Below are 24,202 nucleotides of genomic sequence, written 5' to 3'. Positions count from 1 at the left end.
AAGGACCCACAGACCTAGTGGAATGAGCCCTCACAGAGGAAGGAACCGGAAGGCCTTCATGAAGATATGCTTCTGAAATGGCCATACGAATCCAGCCTGCCAAAGTCTGCTTTGAAGCAGGCCAACCGTTTTTACGGAAGCCATAGAGGACAAACAAGGCGTCCGACTTCCTAAACAAAGAAGTGCGGTCAACATAAATCCTTAAGGCCCACACAACATCCAAAGTGGCCTCACCCACGGAAAGGTCAGGTGAGTTAAAAGCCGGCACAACGATTTCCTCGTTGATGTGGAAACTCGAAACAATTTTGGGAAGGAAACCAGGACGAGTGCGCAGCAGCGCCCTGTTCCTATGAAAAATCAGAAAAGGGGGTCTACAAGAGAGAGCCCCTAAGTCAGAAACACGTCTGGCCGAAGCAATGGCCAGAAGGAAAATTGTTTTAGCTGTCAGCCATTTAAGGTCCACTGAGCCCAGTGGTTCAAACGGCGGTCCCTGGAGAGCCCTCAGGACCACAGCTAAATCCCAAGGCGCCACCGGTGGAACAAAAGGTGGCTGAATTCTGAGAACACCTTGCATATAGGTGCGCACATCAGGGATTGCAGCAATCCTACGATGGAACCAGACGGACAGGGCAGACACCTGTACCTTCAGAGAAGCAAGGCGAAGCCCATGGTCTAGTCCCGCCTGTAGAAAAGCCAACACTCTAGACAGACGGAACTCCCGAGGTGCATAACCTCTCGGCCGACACCACTGGAAGAACGTATGCCACACACGATGGTATATTCTTGCAGAAGAAGGCTTCCGGGCTCTTAGCATAGTCCGTACTACAGAGCTGGAAAACCCCCTGGACCTTAACCAGCCACGCCGTCAAAGACAGCCGAGTCAGGTCCGGGTGAAGACAAGGACCCTGTGACAGAAGGTCCGGTCGTAGCAGCAACCGCAGAGGACTGTCCATGGACAGACCCTGAAGGTCTGAGAACCAGTGCCGCCTGGGCCACGCGGGAGCTATCAACAGGAGCGTCCCTCCTTCCTGTTTGAATGTCCGGATTACCCGTGGAAGAAGGGAAAACGGAGGGAAGAAATAAGCAAACCGGAACGTCCACTGGACGGACAGAGCATCCACCAGAGACGCCTTTTTGTCTCTTGTGCGAGACCCGTACACCGGCAACTTGTTGTTGTGTCGTGACGCCATGAGGTCGATCTCTGGAAGACCCAACCTGTCCACCAGAAGTTGAAAGACGTTCTGGTGCTAAGACCATTCCCCCGGATGAAGGTCCTGGCGACTGAGAAAGTCCGCCTCCCAGTTGAGAACTCCCGGGATGAATACTGCTGATATGACCGGGAGCTTGCGCTCCGCCCAGACCAGGATGCAGGACACCTCTACGAGTGCCCCCCGACTTCGGGTTCCTCCTTGCCGATTTATGTAGGCCACGGTGGTGTTGTCCGACTGGATCTGCACGGGGTGACCTTGGAGAACCCACTGTGCCTGCTGGAGAGCATTGAAAATGGCGCGGAGTTCCAAGATGTTTATCGGAAGCTCCTTTTCCACCTGAGTCCATCTGCCCTGGAACAAGTGTGGACCCGTGACAGCTCCCCAGCCCCGAAGGCTGGCATCCGTTGTCAACAGGACCCAATTCGCCACCCAGAATGGACGACCCTTGTTGAGATGGGTCGTCTGCAACCACCAGGCTAGGGACAGGCGAACCTCCGGAGTGAGCACCATTGTCTGGGACCTTAGACTCTGAGGCAGTCCATTCCATTTGGACCGGATCAATTGCTGCAGAGGTCTGGAGTGAAACTGGGCATATTCCACCATGTCGAATACTGACACCATGGAGCCCAGTAACCTCATCACCAAATGCAGAGACACCCGGCGACTCTGCAGACAACTGCGCACCCTCAACTGTAAGGCAGAGATCTTTTCCCCCGTCACAAAGATCCTTTGCTGTCCAGAGTCCAATAAGGCTCCGAGGTGCAGAATCCTCTGAGACGGGATCAGGGTGGACTTCTGCCAGTTTATTAACCAGTCGTGCCGGTGCAGTACCGCAATCGTTAGGTCCAAGTGGCGTAGAAGGAGCTCTGGAGATCCTGCTACCAACAGAAGGTCGTCCAGGTACGGCAACATGCTGACTCCCTGCAGCCGCAGGGAAGCCGCCATGACCGCCATAACCTTGGTGAACACACGTGGTTCTGTCGCCAGCCCAAAAGGTAACGCCCGGAACTGGAAGTGATCATTGCGGATTGTAAACCTGAGGAACTGTTGATGGCGTAAAAGAATAGGGACATGCAGGTAAGCGTCCTGTATGTCCAACGACACCATGTAATCCCCAGGTTCCAGCGCCAGAATGATGGACCGTAGGGTCTCCATCCAAAACCTCAGCACCCGCAAGGACTTGTTGAGTGCTTTGAGGTTGAGGATCGGACGGTATGACCCATTGGGTTTCTGCACCAAAAACAGATTGGAATAGAAACCCTGGCCCCTCTGGGAGAATGGAACAGGCACTATAACTCCAGCATGGAGCATAGTGTGCAAAACCTTCCGCAGTTCCATGGCTTTGTTCCAGTCTGATGGAAGACCCATGGTGAAGAATCGGGACAGAGGCCTGTGACGGAAGGAGAGGGCATACCCGTGAGAAACCACCTCGTGAACCCAAGTGTCTGTCATGGTAACCGACCAACACTGGGCGAACTGCAGCAGGCGGCCTCCCACTTTGGGATCCCCCAAAGGTAGACACGGACCGTCAAGCCGCAGGCTTGTCATCTGGCTTAGGGGCCGGACGTCTGGTACTCCAGGCCGGTTTCCGGGGCTTTGCCGATTTTTTGGGGTCAGCCTGTTGGGGAAAAGACTGTGCCTTAGGCCTACCCTGGGCCCTGTAAGGCCGAAAGGGTAGGCCTTACACTGGCGGCGATGTGTGTGTTACTGCACAGCCTGAGACTGCCCGCCTCCCACCCTCCTCCTGGCGCTATTGGGTAAACGCTCAGGAGGAGGGAAGGTCTCGACTGTGCAGCAAAGGACCGGTGCTGGGCGCAGGGAAGCCTAGCGCCGGTCCTTTGTAAATGTGTAGCACTGACCTCACACACTGCAGTCGGCGCTACACTGCCTAACTTGGGCGGGTCGGCACCGTGGCCGGTGGCGCGCCGCCAGGCCTACAGCACCCAGGGCACACGCCCTCCTCGACCCCCCTTAGTTACGCCACTGTTAAGAGTAAACCTAAGATGGTATCACATAACCATATTTTTGCGCAGGCTTCACTGATTAATGCTGGAAACATGGCAGGTGGGAGGCTAAGCTAACTTCAATGTGGAAAGAGGTTTGCAGTTTCATTTTCAATACCAATATCATTATTAGCATGCTGGCTTCCTCTCATACTCTGTGTTACTATGGCAGGGTCAAAACTAGGATTTTTGTCACCAGGGGCAAGGTCTTAATTTGAGGCCCCCCCCAAAAAAATACAACATAGAGGACTAAAAGGGTGTGTGGTTTTGAGACACAGTAATGCCTCACATTAATGACCCTTATAACACATTATGCCACAGTAATGCCCCTCATACATTATGCTACAATAATGCCCCTCATACATTATGCTACAGTAATGCCCCTCATACATTATGCCACAGTAAGGCCCCTTTTACATTATGCCACAGTAAGGCCCCTTTTACATTATGCCACAGTAAGGCCCCTTTTACATTATGCCACAGTAAGGCCCCTTACACATTATGCCACAGTAAGGCCCCATCTCCCTACTCTTACCTGCCAGGGCCGTGCGGTGGGTGAGCTCGGGGTGGCGCGGGATGGAGCTGCCACACGCTGGGGAACTGTCAGTACTGCCGTCACTGTATGTGGCGCCGCTCGTGAACCAATTGGAGCTCACGGACCGGCAGCCTCTGCTAATTGGCTGCCGGTCCACAAGCACTGATTGGCTTTCGACCGGCACCACATTAGACTGATGGTGTCTCTGTGCCTCCAAACCCACAAGAGCAGCAACCTAGCCTCCCAGCAGCCTCTCCCAGGCACCCCCTCAAGTCCAGCACCGGGTCACGTGCCCCCTTAGCCCCCCTCTAGTAGCGGCCCTGACTATGGACCCTACCTCATCTGACAAAACATACACTGAAACTGTCTGGAATATTTTGAAGACTATTAAGTGCCAGATTGTTTACTGATGGATTAAACTGAACCCACCATCTACCCATCTCTCATCAATAATAGTGAGAAAATGCTACATAACCTGTGTAATCACTATAGCTTCCTTTGCTGGAGTACCATGGAAACTCACCATAAGATGTAACACCTCTAATTAGAGATTACATTATCCATTACACCTAGATAGCTATGGCCAATGGAGTTTGAGAATTATAGCTATATATTTTTATAATAGGGTAAGAAGGTGGGTCTCTTAGCGCAAAAAACTTCAGCAGCTTAGACACTTTCCCCAATGGTAGAAAACACAATATAAAAAATTAAAATGACACTAGCGCTTGAAGTTAAAAATAATGGTAAAATTACTTTTTTATTATATCCCTCTCCTGCTGCTGAGATGTGTGTATGAATAATGCGGAACCTACTAAAAACGGGGAGTATATAGACACCAATAAAGAGGAGCAGGACAGCCTTTCAAACGCTTTTTCATCAAAATCGCCAAACCGGAAGTCACGCGGCAACCACTTCCAGCGGCATAATTAAGATACACTTTAAAAGGAGGACTCACTTCAACCTGCACACAGCCTTGATAAAGAGCTACTAGCTCGAAACGCGTCGGTGCTAGTCTGCAGGACATCATCTATTTAAGCCTGTGAGTGTCTGGACCAGGGTGCTGTCCGGATCCCCTGTCTTCCTACCCAAATAGACACTCACTACCACTACCAACGGTATGCATTGCACTTTTTATGGAACTGGAGCTCCATGATTTACCTTGTTCCACTGATGGATATATTGTTGCTACAATAGATGCATTTAAGTTATTCACTGCTCATTCAATCTTCAAGGACTCTAAACAGTGATCATTTTCTTTGCTGCCATATCTTTATGCACTTTATATCTGTTTCTTGCTGCTATTTTATTTGGTTTTTTAATTTATTTGTCCTAAAGTTTGTGGGAAATTTTGTTTTGATATTCATTAAATCATTTTACCATTATTTTTAACTTCAAGCGCTAGTGTCATTTTAATTTTTTATATTGAGCTATATATTCTTGTATTTTACTTGCAAATGTCAATGTTTTGGTGTCGCCCATTGTGCTATTCTCCTTTCTCCACCTATTCCCTCTTTAATTTCAGTAAACCCCTAGCCCCTGCCTCTAAACACCAAATATCTGCTAAGTTTTACTATAAAAAGAAAATATATGTTGCAGTTGAATTGTATTCTGGCCACTCAAAAAATGATTTGGAATTTGCTCCTTGAACACCTTCTATATTACTGTGAAAGCTGATCCCAAGTCACAGGCATGAATAAATAATGAAACTAACTTGACAGCTGAACTGTGAAAACTAAAGCAGACATTACTACCTGTTTACATTGGCAAGTTCTTCCTTCACAATTGACTAGATAAACCTGGAAAAGGAAGGTCTGGGCAGAAATGTGCACAGATAGATATCACTGGCCATATTGTGGAATTACTTGATCTCCACAGAAGAGGAAAGGAGAAGGAGAAAAGCCTCTCACATAAGTAAAAAAATAGACAACTGCTAACAACTTTGTACATGCACGTAGAATGTCTCCTCTAGCATTATTCATGTACCTAGGTTTTCCTAAGTATATACAGATGTATGTGCTTTGCCATTAAATACTCATGTGTGGGTATACTTGACTACTAGCCAATCATATTAAAGCTGCACTACAAATATTTTAGTTCACCAATTTAAAATGGCTGCAAAATGAGGGGCGTGTAGGATTCGGAGGACCAATAAGACGCTATAGCTTACATAATTGTAACTCTTCATTTGTCCTGCTCACTATCACAAAAAAATGTCACAGCCCAGGTTTTCAGCAAATTTATAGACTGTAGAACAGATCCTGGATAACAGTGGCTGCATGTAGCAGCTGCCTAGTTGGTGGCTTTAAAAAGCTGGCCTACATTATAAAAAAGAAATAATAATCTACTCCAGCCTTAGTATTTAATTAAAGAATGGTGTGGGTAATGCAAAAGCCAAATCCATACAGTTTAATTTGTGCTACAAAACAGTAAAGAGAACAATGAAAAAGAGAAAATCACTCTGTCATTAGAAAGCATACTACCCTGGCATTGCTCTGGGCACTCCTTAATAGTTACATACCATAGGATATATCTGAGACACGTCATTCAGCACACTTTATTGCCTTGTAAACTGTTGCTAAGTTTTCTGATCATCATGGTGGCTTTCTCAACTAACTCAACAGAACATCTCTCTCTTTTGTTATGAATGGGACTGTGATATGCCATAACAATAAAGTAAAGATTTCCAGACATTTATGTATTATTTCTATAGAGCCAACATATGCAACAATTCTGCAATTTTAACCAAACTTTCATGCTAATGGCAGATTGTATCTGACCATGCGTACAGTCGTCTAATGGAGCATACACACGGTCAGATTTGTCAGATGAACGATTGAACGATTTGAACGATTTTAACAAAGTTTTGAACGATGGACGATTCCACTCATTTTAATGCAGTCAAAAATCGTTCAAAGTCTGACTGCAAACACATCAGATGTCAGATATCCTTATCTGACAAACGGGAACGCGCATCGTTCATCGTCCATTGTTCAGGCATGTCAGATATGTCAGATTATCCTTCAGATATGAACGACTGAACGATTTTTAAATCGTTATCGTTCAGATCTGAAGGAAAAATCTGACCGTGTGTATGCACCATAACACATTAGTTAGGCCCTGCAGGATAATTATTTAGAGCCAAACTGCACACTTCACATGGTGCTCGGGCCAAGCAACTGTATTTGCTGTCCATGAGCAGAATAAGGCATGTCTTTGAATTGTGCGCAGTCACCATTTCCCAACCATCTGTTTCCAGATTTGATTCTCTTAGTTGTATTAGCCTACTTCCCATCAGTTACCGGCAATGTGCACTATTCAGATCTGTCGTCTTAGTAGCCAATTAATACTAATATTGCAAACCTCATATTCAGTTACACAAAAAAAAAGTAAGGCAAGGCAAAAAGTTGTACAATCTGCTTTTTTAGTTACTGGGCATGTTGTCAGTATTGCTATGCTTTAGTACTATACATATTGCTATTTATTATAGTTATCTTTCAAAATAAATCTGAAATTTAAAAGGGGTTCAATATAAAAAGGTATAAAGTGACATTCACAAATACATTTAAAAGCGATTACTACATAATTTGTACTGCTTTACGTAATAACTATAAAGTCATTCTGGCAGTGTGTGCGTAATGCAGGTCAGCAAGTGCTTTCCCACAATGCATTCTGCCAATATACTGAACTTTACTTATATACTTTAGGACTAACACATCACTATCCTTCTTTGTAAAGCAGAAGCATATTGAGCAGCACTGTACACTGAAGGGATCACAATATAACTGCCTTCACCATACATAGCTTTTTAATGACACAGAATAAAAGATAAAACTAGAAATCACAACAATGTGAATCAATATAACATGAAATACATTGTATTAGCAGTTACAGGTACAAATAAAAACATCAATGACAAAGCCAGTAACTTAGAACAACGACCATAACACAAACTCCCAGTAAATTCAGAGCATTACATGCTGCTGTACTAATCTGAATCACAGAATAGTTTACTCAGAGGTAATCTATCTATCATTAACAAATTGCTTAGCACTACATAGTCTACTTCATTTCATATTCTGGATAATTTTATGTTTATTTTATTATTAACAAAATCCATTGAGTGAGGTATTACTTTTTCTTGTTATTTTATGACCATTATTTTGAAACCGATTCTGCTTCACCTCACTCTCTCCCTTGACTAGTACCTGTATTCAACATAAATTAAATAAATTCAATGTAAAAGAAAAATAACCCAAAGAGATAAAATAAAAATCTCTGTGTGCTGAGAAGGGATATGTCATTGACCTAACAAAAGGTGAGAATAAAAGCAAAGCAATGGGGATCTTCCTTGTACTTGCTGATCTCTAATCTTGTTAGCAGTACCAGCATTAATGGAAGACAAAAGGATATACAGTGGTTGGGGAGGGGTAAAGAGATATATACAGGATATGGGATCAGTGGCGTAACTATAAATTTTGCTCCCCCATGCCAAAAAAGTTTCAGGCGCCCCCCACCCAAAGATCAAACACACCCAAAGACTACGTTTAAGGTGTGTGGTTACATGATACAGCAACGTGCCTTACACATTATGACACACTAAGTAATGCCACTCATAGCACAGTGTGCCACACCGGAATGCCCCTTACAACACATTATGCCACACCGGAGTGCCCCTTACAACACATTATGCCACACAGCAATGCCCCTTACACATCCCACACAATAATGCCACATATAACACATAATGACATACAGTAAAGCGCTTATAACAAATTTATGCCATGCTGTAATGCCCCTATTTCACATTATGCCACACTAATGCCACATACAACACATTATGCCACACAGTAATGCCCCTTACACATTATGCCACACAGTAATGCCCCTAATAGCACATTGTGCACACAGTAATGCCAAATACACATTATGCCAAACAGTAATGCCCATTATATCCCACCCTGACAGATCTACTTCACCAACCCTCCTTTCTGCTCCTGCCAGTCCGTCACCTCAGCTCAAGACAGGTTGCACAGTTTTTATGTCCGTGTAGAAAGAGATTATTGGGAACATAGTTTATAACCTGTAAACTGTGTATCAAATGAGTGCCCTTATACAGTGCCCCCTGTAGTTGTGCCCCAAAATGCAATGCCCCCTATACTAGTGCCCCTTATGCAATGCCCTCTGTAGTAGTGCCCCTTTTGCAATGTCCCCTGTAGTAGTGCCCATTATGCAATGTCCCCTGTAGTAGTGCCCATTATGCAATGCCCCCTGTAGTAGTGCCCCTTATGCAATGCCCCCTGTAGTAGTGCCCCTTATGCCATGGCCCCTGTAGTAGTGCCCATTAAAGTAGTGCCCCCTGTAGTAGTGCCCATTATGCAGGGCCCCCTGTAGTGCCCCTTCTAGTAGTTAGCCCCCTGTAGTGCCCCTTCTAGTAGTTAGCCCCCTGGAGTTAGCCGCCTGGAGTTGCTCCCCTCCTACGGGCGCACACAAACAAACACACACACACACACAAAAGAAAAAAACACAAACAACAGCGCCTCCAAGCCACCGCGGGGGCTGCGGGGGCAGTAGTTACGCCACTTTATGGGATTATTATTATTTACAAGCAAATATTCTTTATCTAATACTGCTTTTTGGACAAATAAGAGTAAAAACCTTTTGTGTGTGTATCAGGCTCCACACTAAGGACCTCATTCAGAGTCGGACGTTGCGGCCGCTCGGTCGTACGCCACCGATGTTCACTAAACTGCGCATGCGTAAAATTCGCAATGCGCGTGTGCAAACTAGCTATTACGATCAGAAATTGCTCTGTCCTTGAACACAGCCAGGTCGTTAGTTTGAATGACAGAATGAGCCGTTTGTGGGTGGTAACAGGGGAAGGTGCTTGTGAACGGGGGAGTGGAGATCCGAACGCAGGCGTGCCTGACTATGCAAACGGCGTTTTATGGAAGTGCATAATTAACTAAGTAGTGTCATGGCACATGTGACATGGGAGATTTTTACACTGACTAGATTGTAGTGCTTAAGAGAGGGTATGGTCTACCTTAAGCTCTACGAGCAGCTCCGATGGTCTCGATTAATCCTTATATGCCCGGAGATGACGTGTAATGCGAACGAGAAGGGGGCGTATTTTTAGTCTTACGGCCGCATCCGCCCCTCGCTCGTCCAGCTAACGATCCCATCTTAACTACGCAACTTGCGAGCACTTCATTTGCATATTCGGCCCCTTTTACCTTACGACCGTGCGGCCGCAACGACCGACTCTGAATGAGGTCCTAAGCTTGTTCTGAGTTGGGAGCAAAGCAAACACTGTATTCCCCATTGATAATAATGGGGACTTTGGTCTGCAGTGCTAATTAGTCTTCTGCAAGAGATTTCTGTGAAATATCCTGCATAAAATTATACAGGAACTGCAGCTTCTACATAATTTTATGAAAGAAATGTTTGATAAATAGGCTCCTAAAGCTCCCTAGCATTTGTGGGCTATGGACCTGATTCAGACCCGGTCGCTAAAGTGCGTTTGCTCGCTCGCTCGCTCTGAGCGATTTTCATCCGTCTGCGCATGCGTATAATTCGCAGTGCGCAAGCCAGTCTTTGCGATCTGTTTTTGGTTGCTCGTAAGCCACTATCAGGTCGCAACTTTGAGTGACAGATAGTGCCGTTTGTGGGTGGTAACAGGGGAAAGTGCTTGTAAATGGGGGAATGGTGTTGCGGACACAGGCGTGTCAGGCTGCCAAAACGCTGTTTAAAGGGCGTGCGTAATTAGCAAAGTAGCGTCATTGTACACGTCACCTGCATGTATTTCAGCCTGCACTAATCGCAGTGCATGTGGCAGGGAAAGGCAACCTCAAGGGCTGCAAGCAGCTCCGATGGCTCTCGATGTTACCGATTAATCCTACAGTTCCCGGAGATGACGTGTGTTGCAAGTGTCAAGGGGCGTCTTTATACACTTGCGAGCGCACTTGGCCGTAGCTCGCTAAGACATAGAGGGCATCCTTACGCGACGCAGTGCGAGTACTTCATTTAAATATCCGGCCCCTTTTTGCTAGCGAGCGGCCGCATCTTGCAATCGGGTCTGAATGAGCTCCTATATGCAGAAGCAGCCAGTATTTCCTACAAAAAAAAAATAAAAAAAGAAATGTATTTGCCCCCCTTGCAACATGCCTCCTGGTACGCTAAGCCCCAGCTCATTTAGAATCACACTCACCCAAATAACATGAACAAAACAGAGGGAAGGACATTTGATTAAGGTGGCCACACACATCCATATATATTTTTTACGTTTTTGCATAAACAACTGCATTTCTGCACAAATTATACAAGGGAGGCACATTACAAATCTTACTGTTTTAATAAGATCGTTTTTACTTTATCAAAAATGAAAAAAATATTTTGTTGCCCACATTACACTGTTGGCCTGACAGCAGAAAGACTCTTTAGTGCATAAACAAAGTATGACTGTTACAGGATGATTAGGGGTAAATTTACTAAGATGGGACCTTCTAGAAGATAATACCTGGAATCTGATTGGGTTGCTATGGGCAATATCACTTTTTAATAGAACTGCAGTCTTAGTAAATATACCCTTTAAAGGTGGGTACGGGTTCGGTATGGAATAAGACCCCTGGTGGGATTAGACAGTCGGGAAGCTGGCAGTCGTCATTTCGACTGTCGGCTTCCTGACTGCATCCCGGTGGGTACACAATATAGCGATATATCTGCAGATCGAGTGATCTGCAGATAATGGTCGTTCAAACACACTGAACGACCATCATCTGCATGCTGCAGTGGGTCGGGCCGGCCTGGTGGCGGGTAGGGGCATGGCCTAATTGTGGAAGGTGTGGCCACGCCCCCTTTCGGAAAAAAGAAAAATTTATTTGCGTTGAGGCGCTGCGCGCTGGAGAAGGGGGCGCTGTGTGCACCTCAGCCGGGCTCACAGCCAATGGGGGGCACTATCGGCGTGATCTCTCCCCCCTTTTGGCATAGGAGACTGCTCCGGCTGCTGCTTTAGCAGCCTCGGACAGTCTCCCAGTGCAGCCCAGCACACAGCAGCGTGTGCTGGGCTGCTGTGACCTAAGAGGGAGGGGGAGCAGTGCTGGACCCTGGTAGTACCCGCTCCCACCCCCATCGGCGCCTGTACACATTTGCCGATGAACAAATATGTCTGCAGACAAATCTGTTCATCGGCTGTGCAGAACAGCCAATGCGATGTGTCTGTGAATCACGTTGTTCACAGACATATTGTCTGTACACACTGGCCGACGGGGGCACGATATATTGGCCGATCAATTGATCGCCCAATATATCGGCCAGTGTGTACCAAGCATTATGCTGCCCATCCACTAGGCGATTTTGACAGACTGCACGATAACGACGCTTGCAAATCGTCCGCAAATCGGGCAGTAAAAAGTTAATAAAAAGAGACTACGTTGAATGATTGGATTGTAACATGCGTGGCCTTCTTTAGTTATACCAAAAAAGGTCTTTTCTACAAAGACAAAAATGGGTTACTGAAATGACTTTGGAGCTGCCTTCAAAAGCTGATATTGTTATGCTAATGGACAGAATAGATTGGTTTGATGGATAGAGAATTATCTCACTTAAAGTTTATTTAGGAAACTCCAAGTGGATAAGATTATATAGGCGTTATTACATTTGATAGGTCCTTGAGTCCTGTATAGTGCATATAATACTATGTGCTGATGTTTAAAAGCGTAATGTGACACCTGCGAAGCATAATCCCTATGGATAAATACATTCTCATGTGAAAAGGTTGCACATTTAATGGCACGCAGCATAAGCAAACAAAAGTTGTGCCCACACTCAGCTCATTTTCATGCACCTTTGTTTGTGAAGTACATTTGATACATCCGCACAGTGAAAGACTAGTGACATTTGCAATGCTCATTAGCCTAGCAGGCACATCACTCTTTTTAATAATACATGTCACAGTTCTGGGTAATCCTTACTTAATTGCTTCAGTTACTTCTAGCAATTAAAAAGTAACTTGCAGCACAAATGCTGTGAATAAGCACATTTCTTCTTCTGGGCATATCAGGAGATATCAAAAATGAAAAGATACCAGTTGTATGGCAAAATATTCTGTTGGCTCCAGAGCCATGGAAGATAGTCCTTTCACTGATGAGACAATTGGTTCCCAGCACTTCAAATATGTTTGCTGGTTTGCTACAGTTTTACTGAAGCCAAAATGTACAATGAAGAAAAGAGGGTCTGGTCCATTACCACTTCTTGTCTCTTGGAAAAGCACAACTAATAAGGTGCAGCAATTACTCACTTACATACCAAGACTTTAGTACATCATAGGTCAAAAAGTCATATTAATGCAAAAGAAATTGCTATGGAAGAACATGTACAGATTTTCTTCACACATAAAAACAATGATACTGGAATTATTCATCAATACTTTTTCTTGCTAAGTGGCCCACTTATCTTTATTCACTGAATTGCTCCGACAATGAACGGCACACATCGCTGTTTTGCACCATCCAGAAAAAAAATATTTTGCTCACATTTACCATTTCCTTGATGCCGAAACAACTCTTTTGAAGACCAACTGAAGTGAAAATCATTGCTAAAGGTAATTAATTATTTTCTACAAACAAACACAGATAAAACTATTTCATCTATATGAGAAAAATAAAAATTAAAAAGAACAACCAAATGCTAAATAGTCTAAAAAATACAAAATAAAACAAATGACAAAGCCCTAAGTCAAAATAAGCAAATACTAAATTAATAGTATAAAAAAAAAATACAAAGGCTAAAAACCGTGAGCCAGGATGCAGACGCTCACAATGATGGCACCGAAATCCTGACACCAATCAAAACCCCGGCGCTGGAATGTCGACACCAGTCAGAACCCTGGCGCCAGCATCCCAACGGTAAGTAGTGGAGTTAGGGGGAGGATAAGGGTTAGGATTAGGCACTATGGGGAAGGTTAGGTTTAGGGTGCGGGGAGATAGGGTTAGGTGTAGGGTTAGGAGTAGGGTTAGGATACTTAAAAAAGGTGTTGAAATCCTAACCCTGGCGGGATGCCGCGTCGGGAGTCCGTACCCAACCCCTACAAACAGCCGAGGGCATGAGTACTGAAGGCGCATGGCCAAAAAGAGGCATAGTAAAGAAGCAATACACCATTGCTTTCATAATATATTATGGTATAAGAATTGTATATACAGGTTGAGTCTCCCATATCCAAAATGCTTGGGACCAGGGGTATTTTGGATAATGGAATATTCCGTATTTTGGAATAATTGCATATCATGATGAAATATATTGGGAATAGGACCCAAATATACACACATAATGCATATATACACACAGCCTGCAGGTAATTTTATACAGTATTTTCAATTATTTTGTTGCTCAAACAAAGTTTGTGTACAGAAATGTAATTCATTTATGTTTCATATACACCTTATACACACAGCCTGAAGGTAATTTTATACAATATTTTTAATAATTTTTGCCTTAGACAAAGTTTGTGTACATTGTACCATCAAAGATCAAAGGTTTCATTATCTGAGTCATGCCAAAATAATTCCGTGTTTCGGAATATTTGGATATGGGAGACTCAACCTGTACATACAATTTCTTTATAAGTCTATATGAGACTAGACCTTGAGTTCTGTATGGTATGTAATATTTTATGTGCTGGGTAATTACCCTCATACATTACTTGTTATACTATACCTAAATTTTGTTTTTGTAAAATTACTTTATTATTGTGGATGAAAGTTCTCATTTGCTTCGAAAAAAAGCTATTAAAAAAAAGGTGGCGCAGCGTGCTATAAAGGGGAGCATTTGTCCAACTCAACTGCTGGGCTGGGCTTCCACCGGGCCCCTCCAACAGACCTGAGCCCGGAAAATTAATATCTGCTCCCACCTTCCCTCTCGGTGCCCCTGCATATGTACACTGTATTATTTTATTGTAGAGGTCCGATGCTGTGCTATGCAATGGATGAGGGTGAGCAGAGGAGGACAGACACAGAACAATGATCCCTCTCTGCCATGTAGTATCCGGAAAACTGACTGTTAACACCATTTGAAGATGGCATTAGCTTGAGCACACAAACTCTGGAAAAAAAATAAGTTTTGAAGCTTGATAATTTACAAATGATCACTGTTCCCACTGAAAACATGCAGTATATCCTATGTAAAGCCCTGGATAAATGTCACCAATAGGAAAAATCACATATGAATATAAGTATATGCTGTACAAATCACAAACTCACCACCCTGGCGGCTCTCTCCTGGGACTCGCATTTTCGACAGAACCATGGTCCTGTGGGAACCTGTACAATCCCATAGCATGCTGAAAGAAAAAGGGAAGTGTTACTCGGCTACAAAAAATAAATATTGGATGTGTAATTTTCACTGATCAAATGTTGGGCCATTTTTAAAAATATAGATGGCGCTCCTTTGCTACAGTACAGAAGGCATTTTATAAGGATGTGTGTCCTAATTCCCTTTAAGCCACTTGAGAAAAAGAATGATAATGATTATTTGTCTGGCAAATAAGAGTTCCAAACATTAAAAATAAGGATACTACAAGTAGTATTGTGATTTTTATAAGGATAAAAATTAAACTAGAGATGTGTCCTCACTCGTCTTTGCTGCAGTCGCGCCATACAGTCCCTCTCGGAGCGCCTGGTACCTAGTACCAGGCATCTTTTTGCCGAAAACGCGTCTAAGTCACAATGGGTTACTACTAGGACGCACCAAGAGGCTGTGCTGGTTAATGTGACACTTGTATATCTGTGTGCGTGTGAGTCTCTCAATCAGCATGAGAAGTGCTACAGTGCAGCGGCTGCAACTTTCTTCCACCCCAAGTTCACTTTACAGACTCAGTTACACAAAGATATACAAGTGTCGGATATCAAATTAATAAATCCTAGTTGCATCGCATTGCAACTTAGACAAATTTTTCTCCAAAAATAGATGCCCGATGCTAGCAGAGTTGCATGGGACCTGGCGGCTCATTCACGCCAGGTATATAGCGTTGCAACTGTTGCAGTTTTAAAAGCAAAATGAGGTGAGCGTATCACTGAAATGTTTAGCAAAACATGAATATAAAAGCTGCAAGTTTCTGATACTTGCATGCCTACCAGGGAGAGGACTGCATTGCCATCCCAGTTGCGAGATGTGCCCGGCTAAAGTGTGCCGCACACTGTAAGTTTGCTTTTATGGGTAAGGAGGGGGTGTGGGTCTGCCCAGTGCTGGATAGTGGCACACTTTTATATAACATGGCCATGCACTTGTAAAACACAAAACTGCCACACATATATGCACAGTCAAACCCAGGTGTAAGACTGCCTCAGATGGGCAGGAGATAGTGTACTTTATGAAAACGAATATTCTAAAATGATGCAAACTGTTTTATAAAGTTTTTGCAGAAACATGGTCTACACCACTGGTGCTCAAGCTTTCTAGTGTTCTAGGAGCAAAAGAGTAAAATCTGCAATAGATTGTACAGCATATCTAACTATCAGGAAACCCCCAAAACAGATTTTGAAGATTTGAAGCTGATTCTGAGTTAGGAGTGATGCAAACATGACCAAGTAACATTGCACCTTGGTAAAACCATGCTGCAGTAAGGTGTGAGGAGGAGGTCTACACTAAAATCTAAATTGCAGTGTAAACATAAAGCTACCCAGCATTTGTGGGCTGTACGCAAATGTAGCCACCCTGCATGTTAACAAAAAAATTTATTTGCACCCCTTGCATTGCAACATGGTTTGTTCCAGATACAAAGTTACTTGCTTTCTTTGCTTTGCTCCAAATTTCAGTATCAGCCTCTTAACGCAAATTGCACCTCTGGTCTGTACACCACTGATAAACATTTAAAGGAACTGTAGAACAGACTTGATATGGGAATGTGTATATATTTCTTATGAGTAAATCTTGTGCAACACAAGCGATATATGTACTAAAAATAGTGGAAGTGCCGTGATTTCTTTCATTACACATCGCAGTGGGGATTATATTTTTTTTTTACATGATTATCCCCGCTACATACTAAATGTAAAGCCGCCCATACACAGTGCGATATGCACCGTACGATGCGGGATCCGATATATCGGGTGGTCCCCACACACAGTGCGATCACGTGGCCGACCGCCCGATATGCCGGCTCTACCCCTTTACCAGTCCCATAGTGCTGCATGGGATCGCACATCGCATCCCCAGATCGACTGAACCGGCAATAAGATCTGGGGGTGCAATGTACGACCCCACGGGTGCGCGTACTGGCCATCATGCCCACACACGGCACGATATAGCAGCCAAATCGGACCAATCCGTCGGATCGGCTGCTTTATCGTACCATGTATGGGCACCTTAACTCACAGGGACAGAGGTAGTGCAAACCACTGTCACTCTGAGTTACATTCCTGGGGGTATCAGAGGAGTCTTTCACATTTGTAAGACTCCTGGGAATCTGACAATGCGCATGCACACATTGTCACATCCATGCGCCAGACGGAAGATGCGGGAGAGGGATCATAAATTCCCTCTTCTGTGAGAATGCCTCCACAGAAATAATGCAGTGTACACCATCTGAGGACCAAGGGGTAGATGTATGAACTGCCGATATAGGGAGGAAGTGGTATCAGCGCACTTTAAGCTGATACCGATTCTCCCCCATGTATTAAAGTGGGGATTAGTGCACAGCGCCCCTGTCATTATCGGCACTACTATCTCCAAGATAGCACCACAGATGTGCTGGGCTAGTATGAACAGTCGGTGCCACTGACTGTTGCAAAAGCTGCGGCCTTAGGGTGGGTACACACCTGCACGATATCGGCCCGATTTACCCAAATCAAAATGACAAATCGGCCATATCGTGCAGTGTGTATACCCAATTTCCGCGCTCCCGCGGTCGCATGCGTTACCATGTGATTGGCTGTGCTGCACAGCCAATTACGCGATATCGCATGCGGCACCCTACATATTAATGAAGGACGGAACAGGTAATCAATCCATCGCTCATTAAATCCTGCAGTGTTTACCCGCAATCATGTGATGTCCAGGGTGAAGGCAAATCGCCTTGAACATCAGCATGATTGCTGGTCGTTTAGGTGTGTACCCACCCTTAGATATTGACAGCTCCAGCTGTCATTGATCTACCACCACAGCAGGGACAGCACTGTCCCTGCTGTGGCAGCTGCCGGCTCTGGGGGCTACACACGGTATCTTGCGATGCTTGCAAGATCCCGTGCATGCCCAGTGCAGTGGCCGGGAGGTGAGACCTCAGGCAGGGATCGCCGAAAGGAGGAGTTTTCACTCCCCCACTCCGACAGATGAGATGGTAATACATCTCATCTGTACTGCTTCCTGCTTCGCCTCGGTAAAGAGGCGAAGCAGGAAGAGTTATAATGGCATGATCCATACCGCTATAATACATCTACCCCTAAGTTCCAAAAAGCAAAGCTTTTCGGAATTTGGTGCATAGGGGTCAGACTGCAGTCCCCATTGACATTAATAGAGACTGCAATCTGCAGCAGTAATTAGCCGTTTACAGGAGATTTCTGTGAAATTTCCTGCATTAGGCTGTTGTTACATAGCCGCATACATAAAATTATGCAAAAACTGCAGTTTCTACATAATTTTATGGAAAACTGGATTGATAAATACTGACCTTTAATTCCCTGCTCCAAGTTATGGAAATTGGTCCTGATTCAGATTTGGGAACAGAGTAATGCTGGGTACACACTAAACAACCAGCAAACTTGCTGATGGTCGTGGTGATTACCCTTCGCCCCAGACCATGCAAGATTGCCGGTAGTAAACACTAAGAAGATTTAATGAATGACGGAACGATCACTCATCCATCCTCAACACAGCCCTGCATGCGATATCGCGAGTGGCCGTGCAGCACAGCCAATCATACAATATCGAATGCTATCCGCGGGAGCGCGCAATCGCAGGTACACATTACACGATGTGCCCGATATATCATTCCGATCTGCCTCAAAATTATATATATATAGCTTTAGAAACAGCAAATAACTGAACATCTTGGCAAAACCATGTTACACTACTATGGGGGGGGGGGGGGCGGCAGATTTAAAATGTCAATAGAGAGATTTTGTTTTGGGAGGAATGTGTCCAAACTGAAATCTAAAATTGCAGTGTAAAAATAAAACTGTGTAGCATGTGTGCTAAATACAAATGCAGCCAGTATTTATCCGAAATGTAAAACAAATTTATGTATTTCCACCCCTTGCATTGCAACATGGTTTTTCCAGGTACACAGCTACTTACTCTATTCCCAAATGTAAATCAGAACCACTGTTTTTTTCTGGCTTCTTAAAACCCCTCACAGGACAACCTTGTTTGCATTGGGGTTGGATTTAATCATTTGCTTCTTTATGGTTCAGATAAGTATTAAGCTAAAACATGCTCACGCAGAACTCCAAACATGATTCACTCACTATGCTTGTCATGGCCTCCATGTTTCAATAAAACAACTGTACTCCATGTATCAGGTATACTTTACTTAAATATTTTTGATAAATACTATTTTTATGCTGATATGGCTGCTGGGAGTCAATGTACAATTTTAATATCTTGATGATTTCCATTAACTTGACAGGAGAAATAAACAATCAAAACTCATACTCCTATAACTATATGCAAATAGATAAAGAAATTAGTTTCATGTGACAAATATTTTTGCACGACAAAGTTATTTATTTTGATTTTCCAACATCATAACTCCTACACGAAGGTCTTATATATTTCACTCTTGCATCCTAGGCTGGTTTCCTGTGATCTGAGTGCCAGCTATAGCTCAATCACAGAGAACCCACATCCGTGTGTCAGAGGCAGCGCTCAGTAAACCACATAGGTCTTGTCACCAAACCTTTGCAGACTTATGTAGTGTTAATAAAAAAAAATATAGCTTTTATAACATTTGCACAATCAAAAACACATGTATAGATAAACAATTATAGACGTTCGTGAATGTATTACGATACATGTGCAAAATGTGACCACAAAATGGACAACAACATTACAGGAAAATCACATTGTACTATTCTCGTCCAGCTGTGCCTGAGCTAGTTATACATCAGACACAATTGTTGTAATATTACATATTATACATATACACAAAGCTGCTTATACAAAGTACAACCTTGTAACAAATACAATTAGAGAGCTGAATGACAGTTTCCTTTTCTGTAGGATTGATACAATTGCTATGTTAGACATTTATCGCCACTGGGCAAACACTAGCCTTTGCTGCGTGGTTATAGCCCGGGGAGATTGTGTTGTATCGGTGCAAATATAAAGAACGTAACTAACTTGCCAAGACGTAATTAGCATATATGTAAATTGGGCAGGTCACACTCCCATCATGCCGGGTCTGCTGCCCCAGTAATGACCCTTGAGTTGGGTAACTCAGAAAATCCCCGTCTGGGATTCCAGTTGCCCCCGGCCTATGTCCGCCACTGCTATCTGTATACAGCGCCCCCCCTTTCTTTCTGCACCTGCCTTTCTCCTCGTAATAGTTGCCCCAACGGTGTACATCTACCGCCCCTTCTGTCAACATTTGCCCCTCCCCTAAGACAAGATGCCCCACCTTGGTGCACTGCCACATTGCACCCGTGCCCGTCACAATAGACCAGCGGGTTCTCGGCCCAGCCCCTCTCATCCGAGCACACGCAGCAACCTCCAACCATCTCCTTCATCCTCCCATGGAGCCGCCGTTCTCCCCGGGGCCGGGCGGCCGACCTGCCGGGGACACTGCGCATGCGCGTCTTGCTCCACTCAACCCCGGGCCACGGTTTTCACTGGGCATGCGCACGACTGGGACGCCGGGGACATGGCGCATGCGTGGAGCGTTCTGTCTTGCGGCCGACTGCTCTTAGCCAGTTGAAGGGCTCTGTGCCAAAGCGCATGCGTTGTTAAGTAATCTTCTTTTAAGTGACACGGTCACGGACGGCAGTTGTGTTCATATTTATGTTGGCTGTAGTATTCACTTTTCACATACACCTTTAGTCTGCGAATGCAGATTACACGGCACGCCTGCTCTCTGAAGAAGCCTCATTATCCAAACGTGTACAATTCACATCAAAAGTGATCTCGTACAACATTTTTACTACTTGCCTTTTTAATGAATTAACTTTAACGGGGACTGCATTTTTTACACTGGTACATGTGTGCAGAGCTGGCCTTAACCAATTTAGTGCTCTAGGCAAGATTTTGGCTGGTGCCCTCTATCAGATAATCCCAACACACTAGACTGTACAAACACTACCCCCTACCTCTTCAAACATGATACTCGATTTACATTTACCTCTTAGGTGTTCCTCCCTTTATTCCTCATCTTTCTTCATTTAAGAGTGTGCCAGAGGGCACAAAATTGTGCTTCACTTGCCTCCATTTTAACATATCGATTACATCTCTCTCTAGATAGATATATAACTACACATACATACAGCATATACACTGATCCAGTTTTTGCCCACCTCACAGCACTCACGGACCCTCCTCAATACTCCATACTGCCCCCTTCACTGACAGACAGTATCTGCCTCACAGCACAGCACCCTTCTCCCAGTATAGCACCCCTTACCAGCACAGAACCCCTGGCCTCATTATTGGGATGTAGTTATGAGACCAGCGACCGCGATGCCACCGGTCTCAATAGCGACATCCAAATCCCGAAATACCGACGCCTATCTTAATCCCAACGCCGAAGGACGCCAGCCTGAACGAGGTAAGTCCGGGGCGCCCTTAGCATTAGTCGTGCGTGGGGGGGGGGCGCAAGGTTAGGTTTAGGGAGCGTAGGGGTTAGGTTTGGGGGGGGGGGTGGTTAGGGTTAGGCACCACTGTGGGAGGTCAGGGTTAGACATGAAGGGGGGGCTTAGGCTACAAGAAGGGATGGTTGGGGGGGCGGTAAGTATACTTACCCATTCCCTCATTATGCACCCCTTTCCCAGCACAACAACCTGGCCTCATCCAGCACCCCTCTCCCAGCACAGCACCCCTGGCCTTTTAATGCACCCTTTTCCCAGCACAGCACTCCTCATCTAGCACAGCACCCCTGGCCTCATTACTCACCCTTGTCCCAGCACAGCACCTCTCTCCCAGCACAGCATGCGGCCTCACTATGTATCCCTGGCCTTATTATGCACCCCCTCTCCCAATAGAGCACCCCTTATCCAGCACAGCACCCCATGCCTCATTAATTATGCACCCCTTTCCCAGCACAGTCAGCATAGCACCCCTGCCTCATTAATTATGCCCACCTTTCCTAGCACAGCACCCCTGCCTCATTAATTATGGGCCCTTTTCCCAGCACACAGCACAGCACCCCTCAGTCATCCAGCACAGTCAGCACCCCTGGTCTCTCTGCACCCAGCACCTGTCCTTTGCCAGCACAGTCAGCACCTTTCAGTAAGTCTAGTCAGATCCAATCTGCATCACCCCTCTGTCCCTAGAGCCTTCTCCCAGCTGAGAACTCAGCTTCTAACTAATAGCCCTTTTCCACCTAAGTCCCGGGTCTTAAGGCCCCCATACATCAGCAATTGATTGCAGCAATGTTGCAATTTGCAATCGATTGTGTATAAAAATCTTTCCCTTTTTCAATCAATTGCAGATTGCAGAATTGCCACAATCGATTGAAAAAGGGAAAGATTTTTATACACAACCGATTGCAAATTGCACGATTGCTGCAATCAATTGCTTATGTATGGGGGCCTTTACCCGAGATTTGGAACAGTTCCAAAAGGGTCAGACCTGGGAGAAGACCCCTTTTTCACTGCTGCGCCGATCCGACACATTCAGTTAGGCACTGCAGCCAGTACTGTCACAGCTGCAGGATGTCCCTAAGGATTTTCAGATGCCCTTGGCATTTTCCTAAAATCCCTATGCCTAGGGCTGGCTCTGCATGTGTGTGAAGCTGTATTCTAGTGCTTCTCAGCAGAATTACAAGCAACTAGGTAGAAAGTGTGTATTATTTTTTGTTTGTGTCAGAAGTCCATCTTTTATAATTTGAAAACAATATTTTATTTTCAATAAGCATGTAAACAATAAGATAGGTAATCACAATACCTGTACTATAAATAATCAAAGATAAAAACAAGAAATGGTAAAAAAATGTTTTATTATTTTAAGTAGAGATGAGCGGTTTGGTTTTATTAGGTTATGTTCAGCATCTTATTGGCTATCCAGCTCTCACGTGTTTTGGATAGCCAATAAGATAAATCTGTATTTGCGCTAATTTGTAGAAAAGAACCGAGTCAAAACCGAACAGCTCATCTCTAATTTTAAATATATATTAAAATACCTGATCTCGGGGGGGCGTGGTCTGGACGCCAAGTGGAGCAGACGCGTTGCACTGCAGCTCCCGGTCAAAGCCATCCTGGGCCCAGATAATTAACCCTTTACCCGTCCCTACTGGCCTGTATCAACGGGTGGACCCCTGCGAGAACCCGCATACTTTTGAGGGCATCTCCGCATCGGGGCCTACACACCTACCAGAAGCCGCTGCCTCGATTTCGGCGCTATAGCCGCGCCGTGAGTCGGAGTTAAAGCGGCCGGCGCAGTTCCTTGTGACGGGACTCCTCCACTCTGAGACCCTCTACAGCCCCACGAGGAACACTAGGGGGTTGCCATAAGACCCCTGGACATGCCGGAGGGAAGTGGCTGTGAGATCCGCGAATCGCGGGAGGCGCCATTTTGGGCTAACTACCCATAGCACTCCTCCTGAGCCTGGGCTGCCGAACAAGCGGAGGCTACATACAGGTGGCTGGAGCGCTGTCTTATCCTACAGAGCTCAGCCCCCTCATCACTACTTATTTGCCTGGGGTAAGATCTGGTGAACTTAATTGTCACCCAGATCACTATTACATATATTCAGTGATTAAGGCTCCATTTGTCCTACTCTGCTTAACCCCTGTAGCCCTGTATAACCCTCTGATATAAGGGCAAGAATATAGATGCTCGGCAAATCGCTCGGCCATTATTACCAGTGCTGTATGTGCTGTATGTGAGGCATATAGGTCACCATCAAGATATAATAACTACTGCTACAAAATGATGGCTCTTTTCCACTAATTCCAATCCAAACCTCCGTCGCCCGCCTTTGACATTAAGTCACCCACATCTATTACATAACTGCGTGTTTTCAGTTCTCACCATAATGGTGCCTAAACGCCCAAAGCCTTCATCGACTGTCCCACCAGTATCTTTCTTTAACGCATCTCCTTCCTCACAAAATGATAAAACAGGACTGTCACATAATAAAAGCAGTAGACACCTATCAACTTTAAGTACCCCGCCTGACAGCCACCCACCATCTACCTCTCGATAGCTGGAAGTTGCAGATGACGCCCCACTCACAATGGGCTCTATGAAAATGCTCCTGACCTCCTTTAAAGATGATATTACATCCGAATTTAAAGCAGCATTACAGTCATATCAGC

General features: G+C 44.9%; 1 protein-coding gene across 1 annotated transcript in view; it reads right to left on the bottom strand.

The window, feature by feature from the left end:
* The window catches only part of MLLT6 (MLLT6, PHD finger containing), an 86,180-nt gene extending 65,628 nt beyond the window's left edge, over positions 1–20,552 (bottom strand). The window contains exons 1-2 of the mRNA XM_088474705.1: positions 20,353–20,552; positions 15,002–15,081 (exon numbers count right to left, since the gene is read on the bottom strand). Coding sequence (XP_088330831.1) covers positions 15,002–15,081; positions 20,353–20,524 — 252 coding nt within the window. The 5' untranslated portion in view covers positions 20,525–20,552. The remainder of the gene's footprint in view (positions 1–15,001; positions 15,082–20,352) is intronic.
* Positions 20,553–24,202: the final 3,650 nt, after the last annotated feature.

The sequence above is a fragment of the Taudactylus pleione genome, unplaced genomic scaffold (genome assembly GCF_031769625.1).
Source record: "Taudactylus pleione unplaced genomic scaffold, aTauple2 ptg000155l, whole genome shotgun sequence".
In the NCBI taxonomy this organism is placed as follows: Eukaryota; Metazoa; Chordata; class Amphibia; order Anura; family Myobatrachidae; genus Taudactylus; species Taudactylus pleione.
Note: the sequence above shows the minus strand (reverse complement) of the source record. Positions and strands in the feature narration are given on the sequence as shown.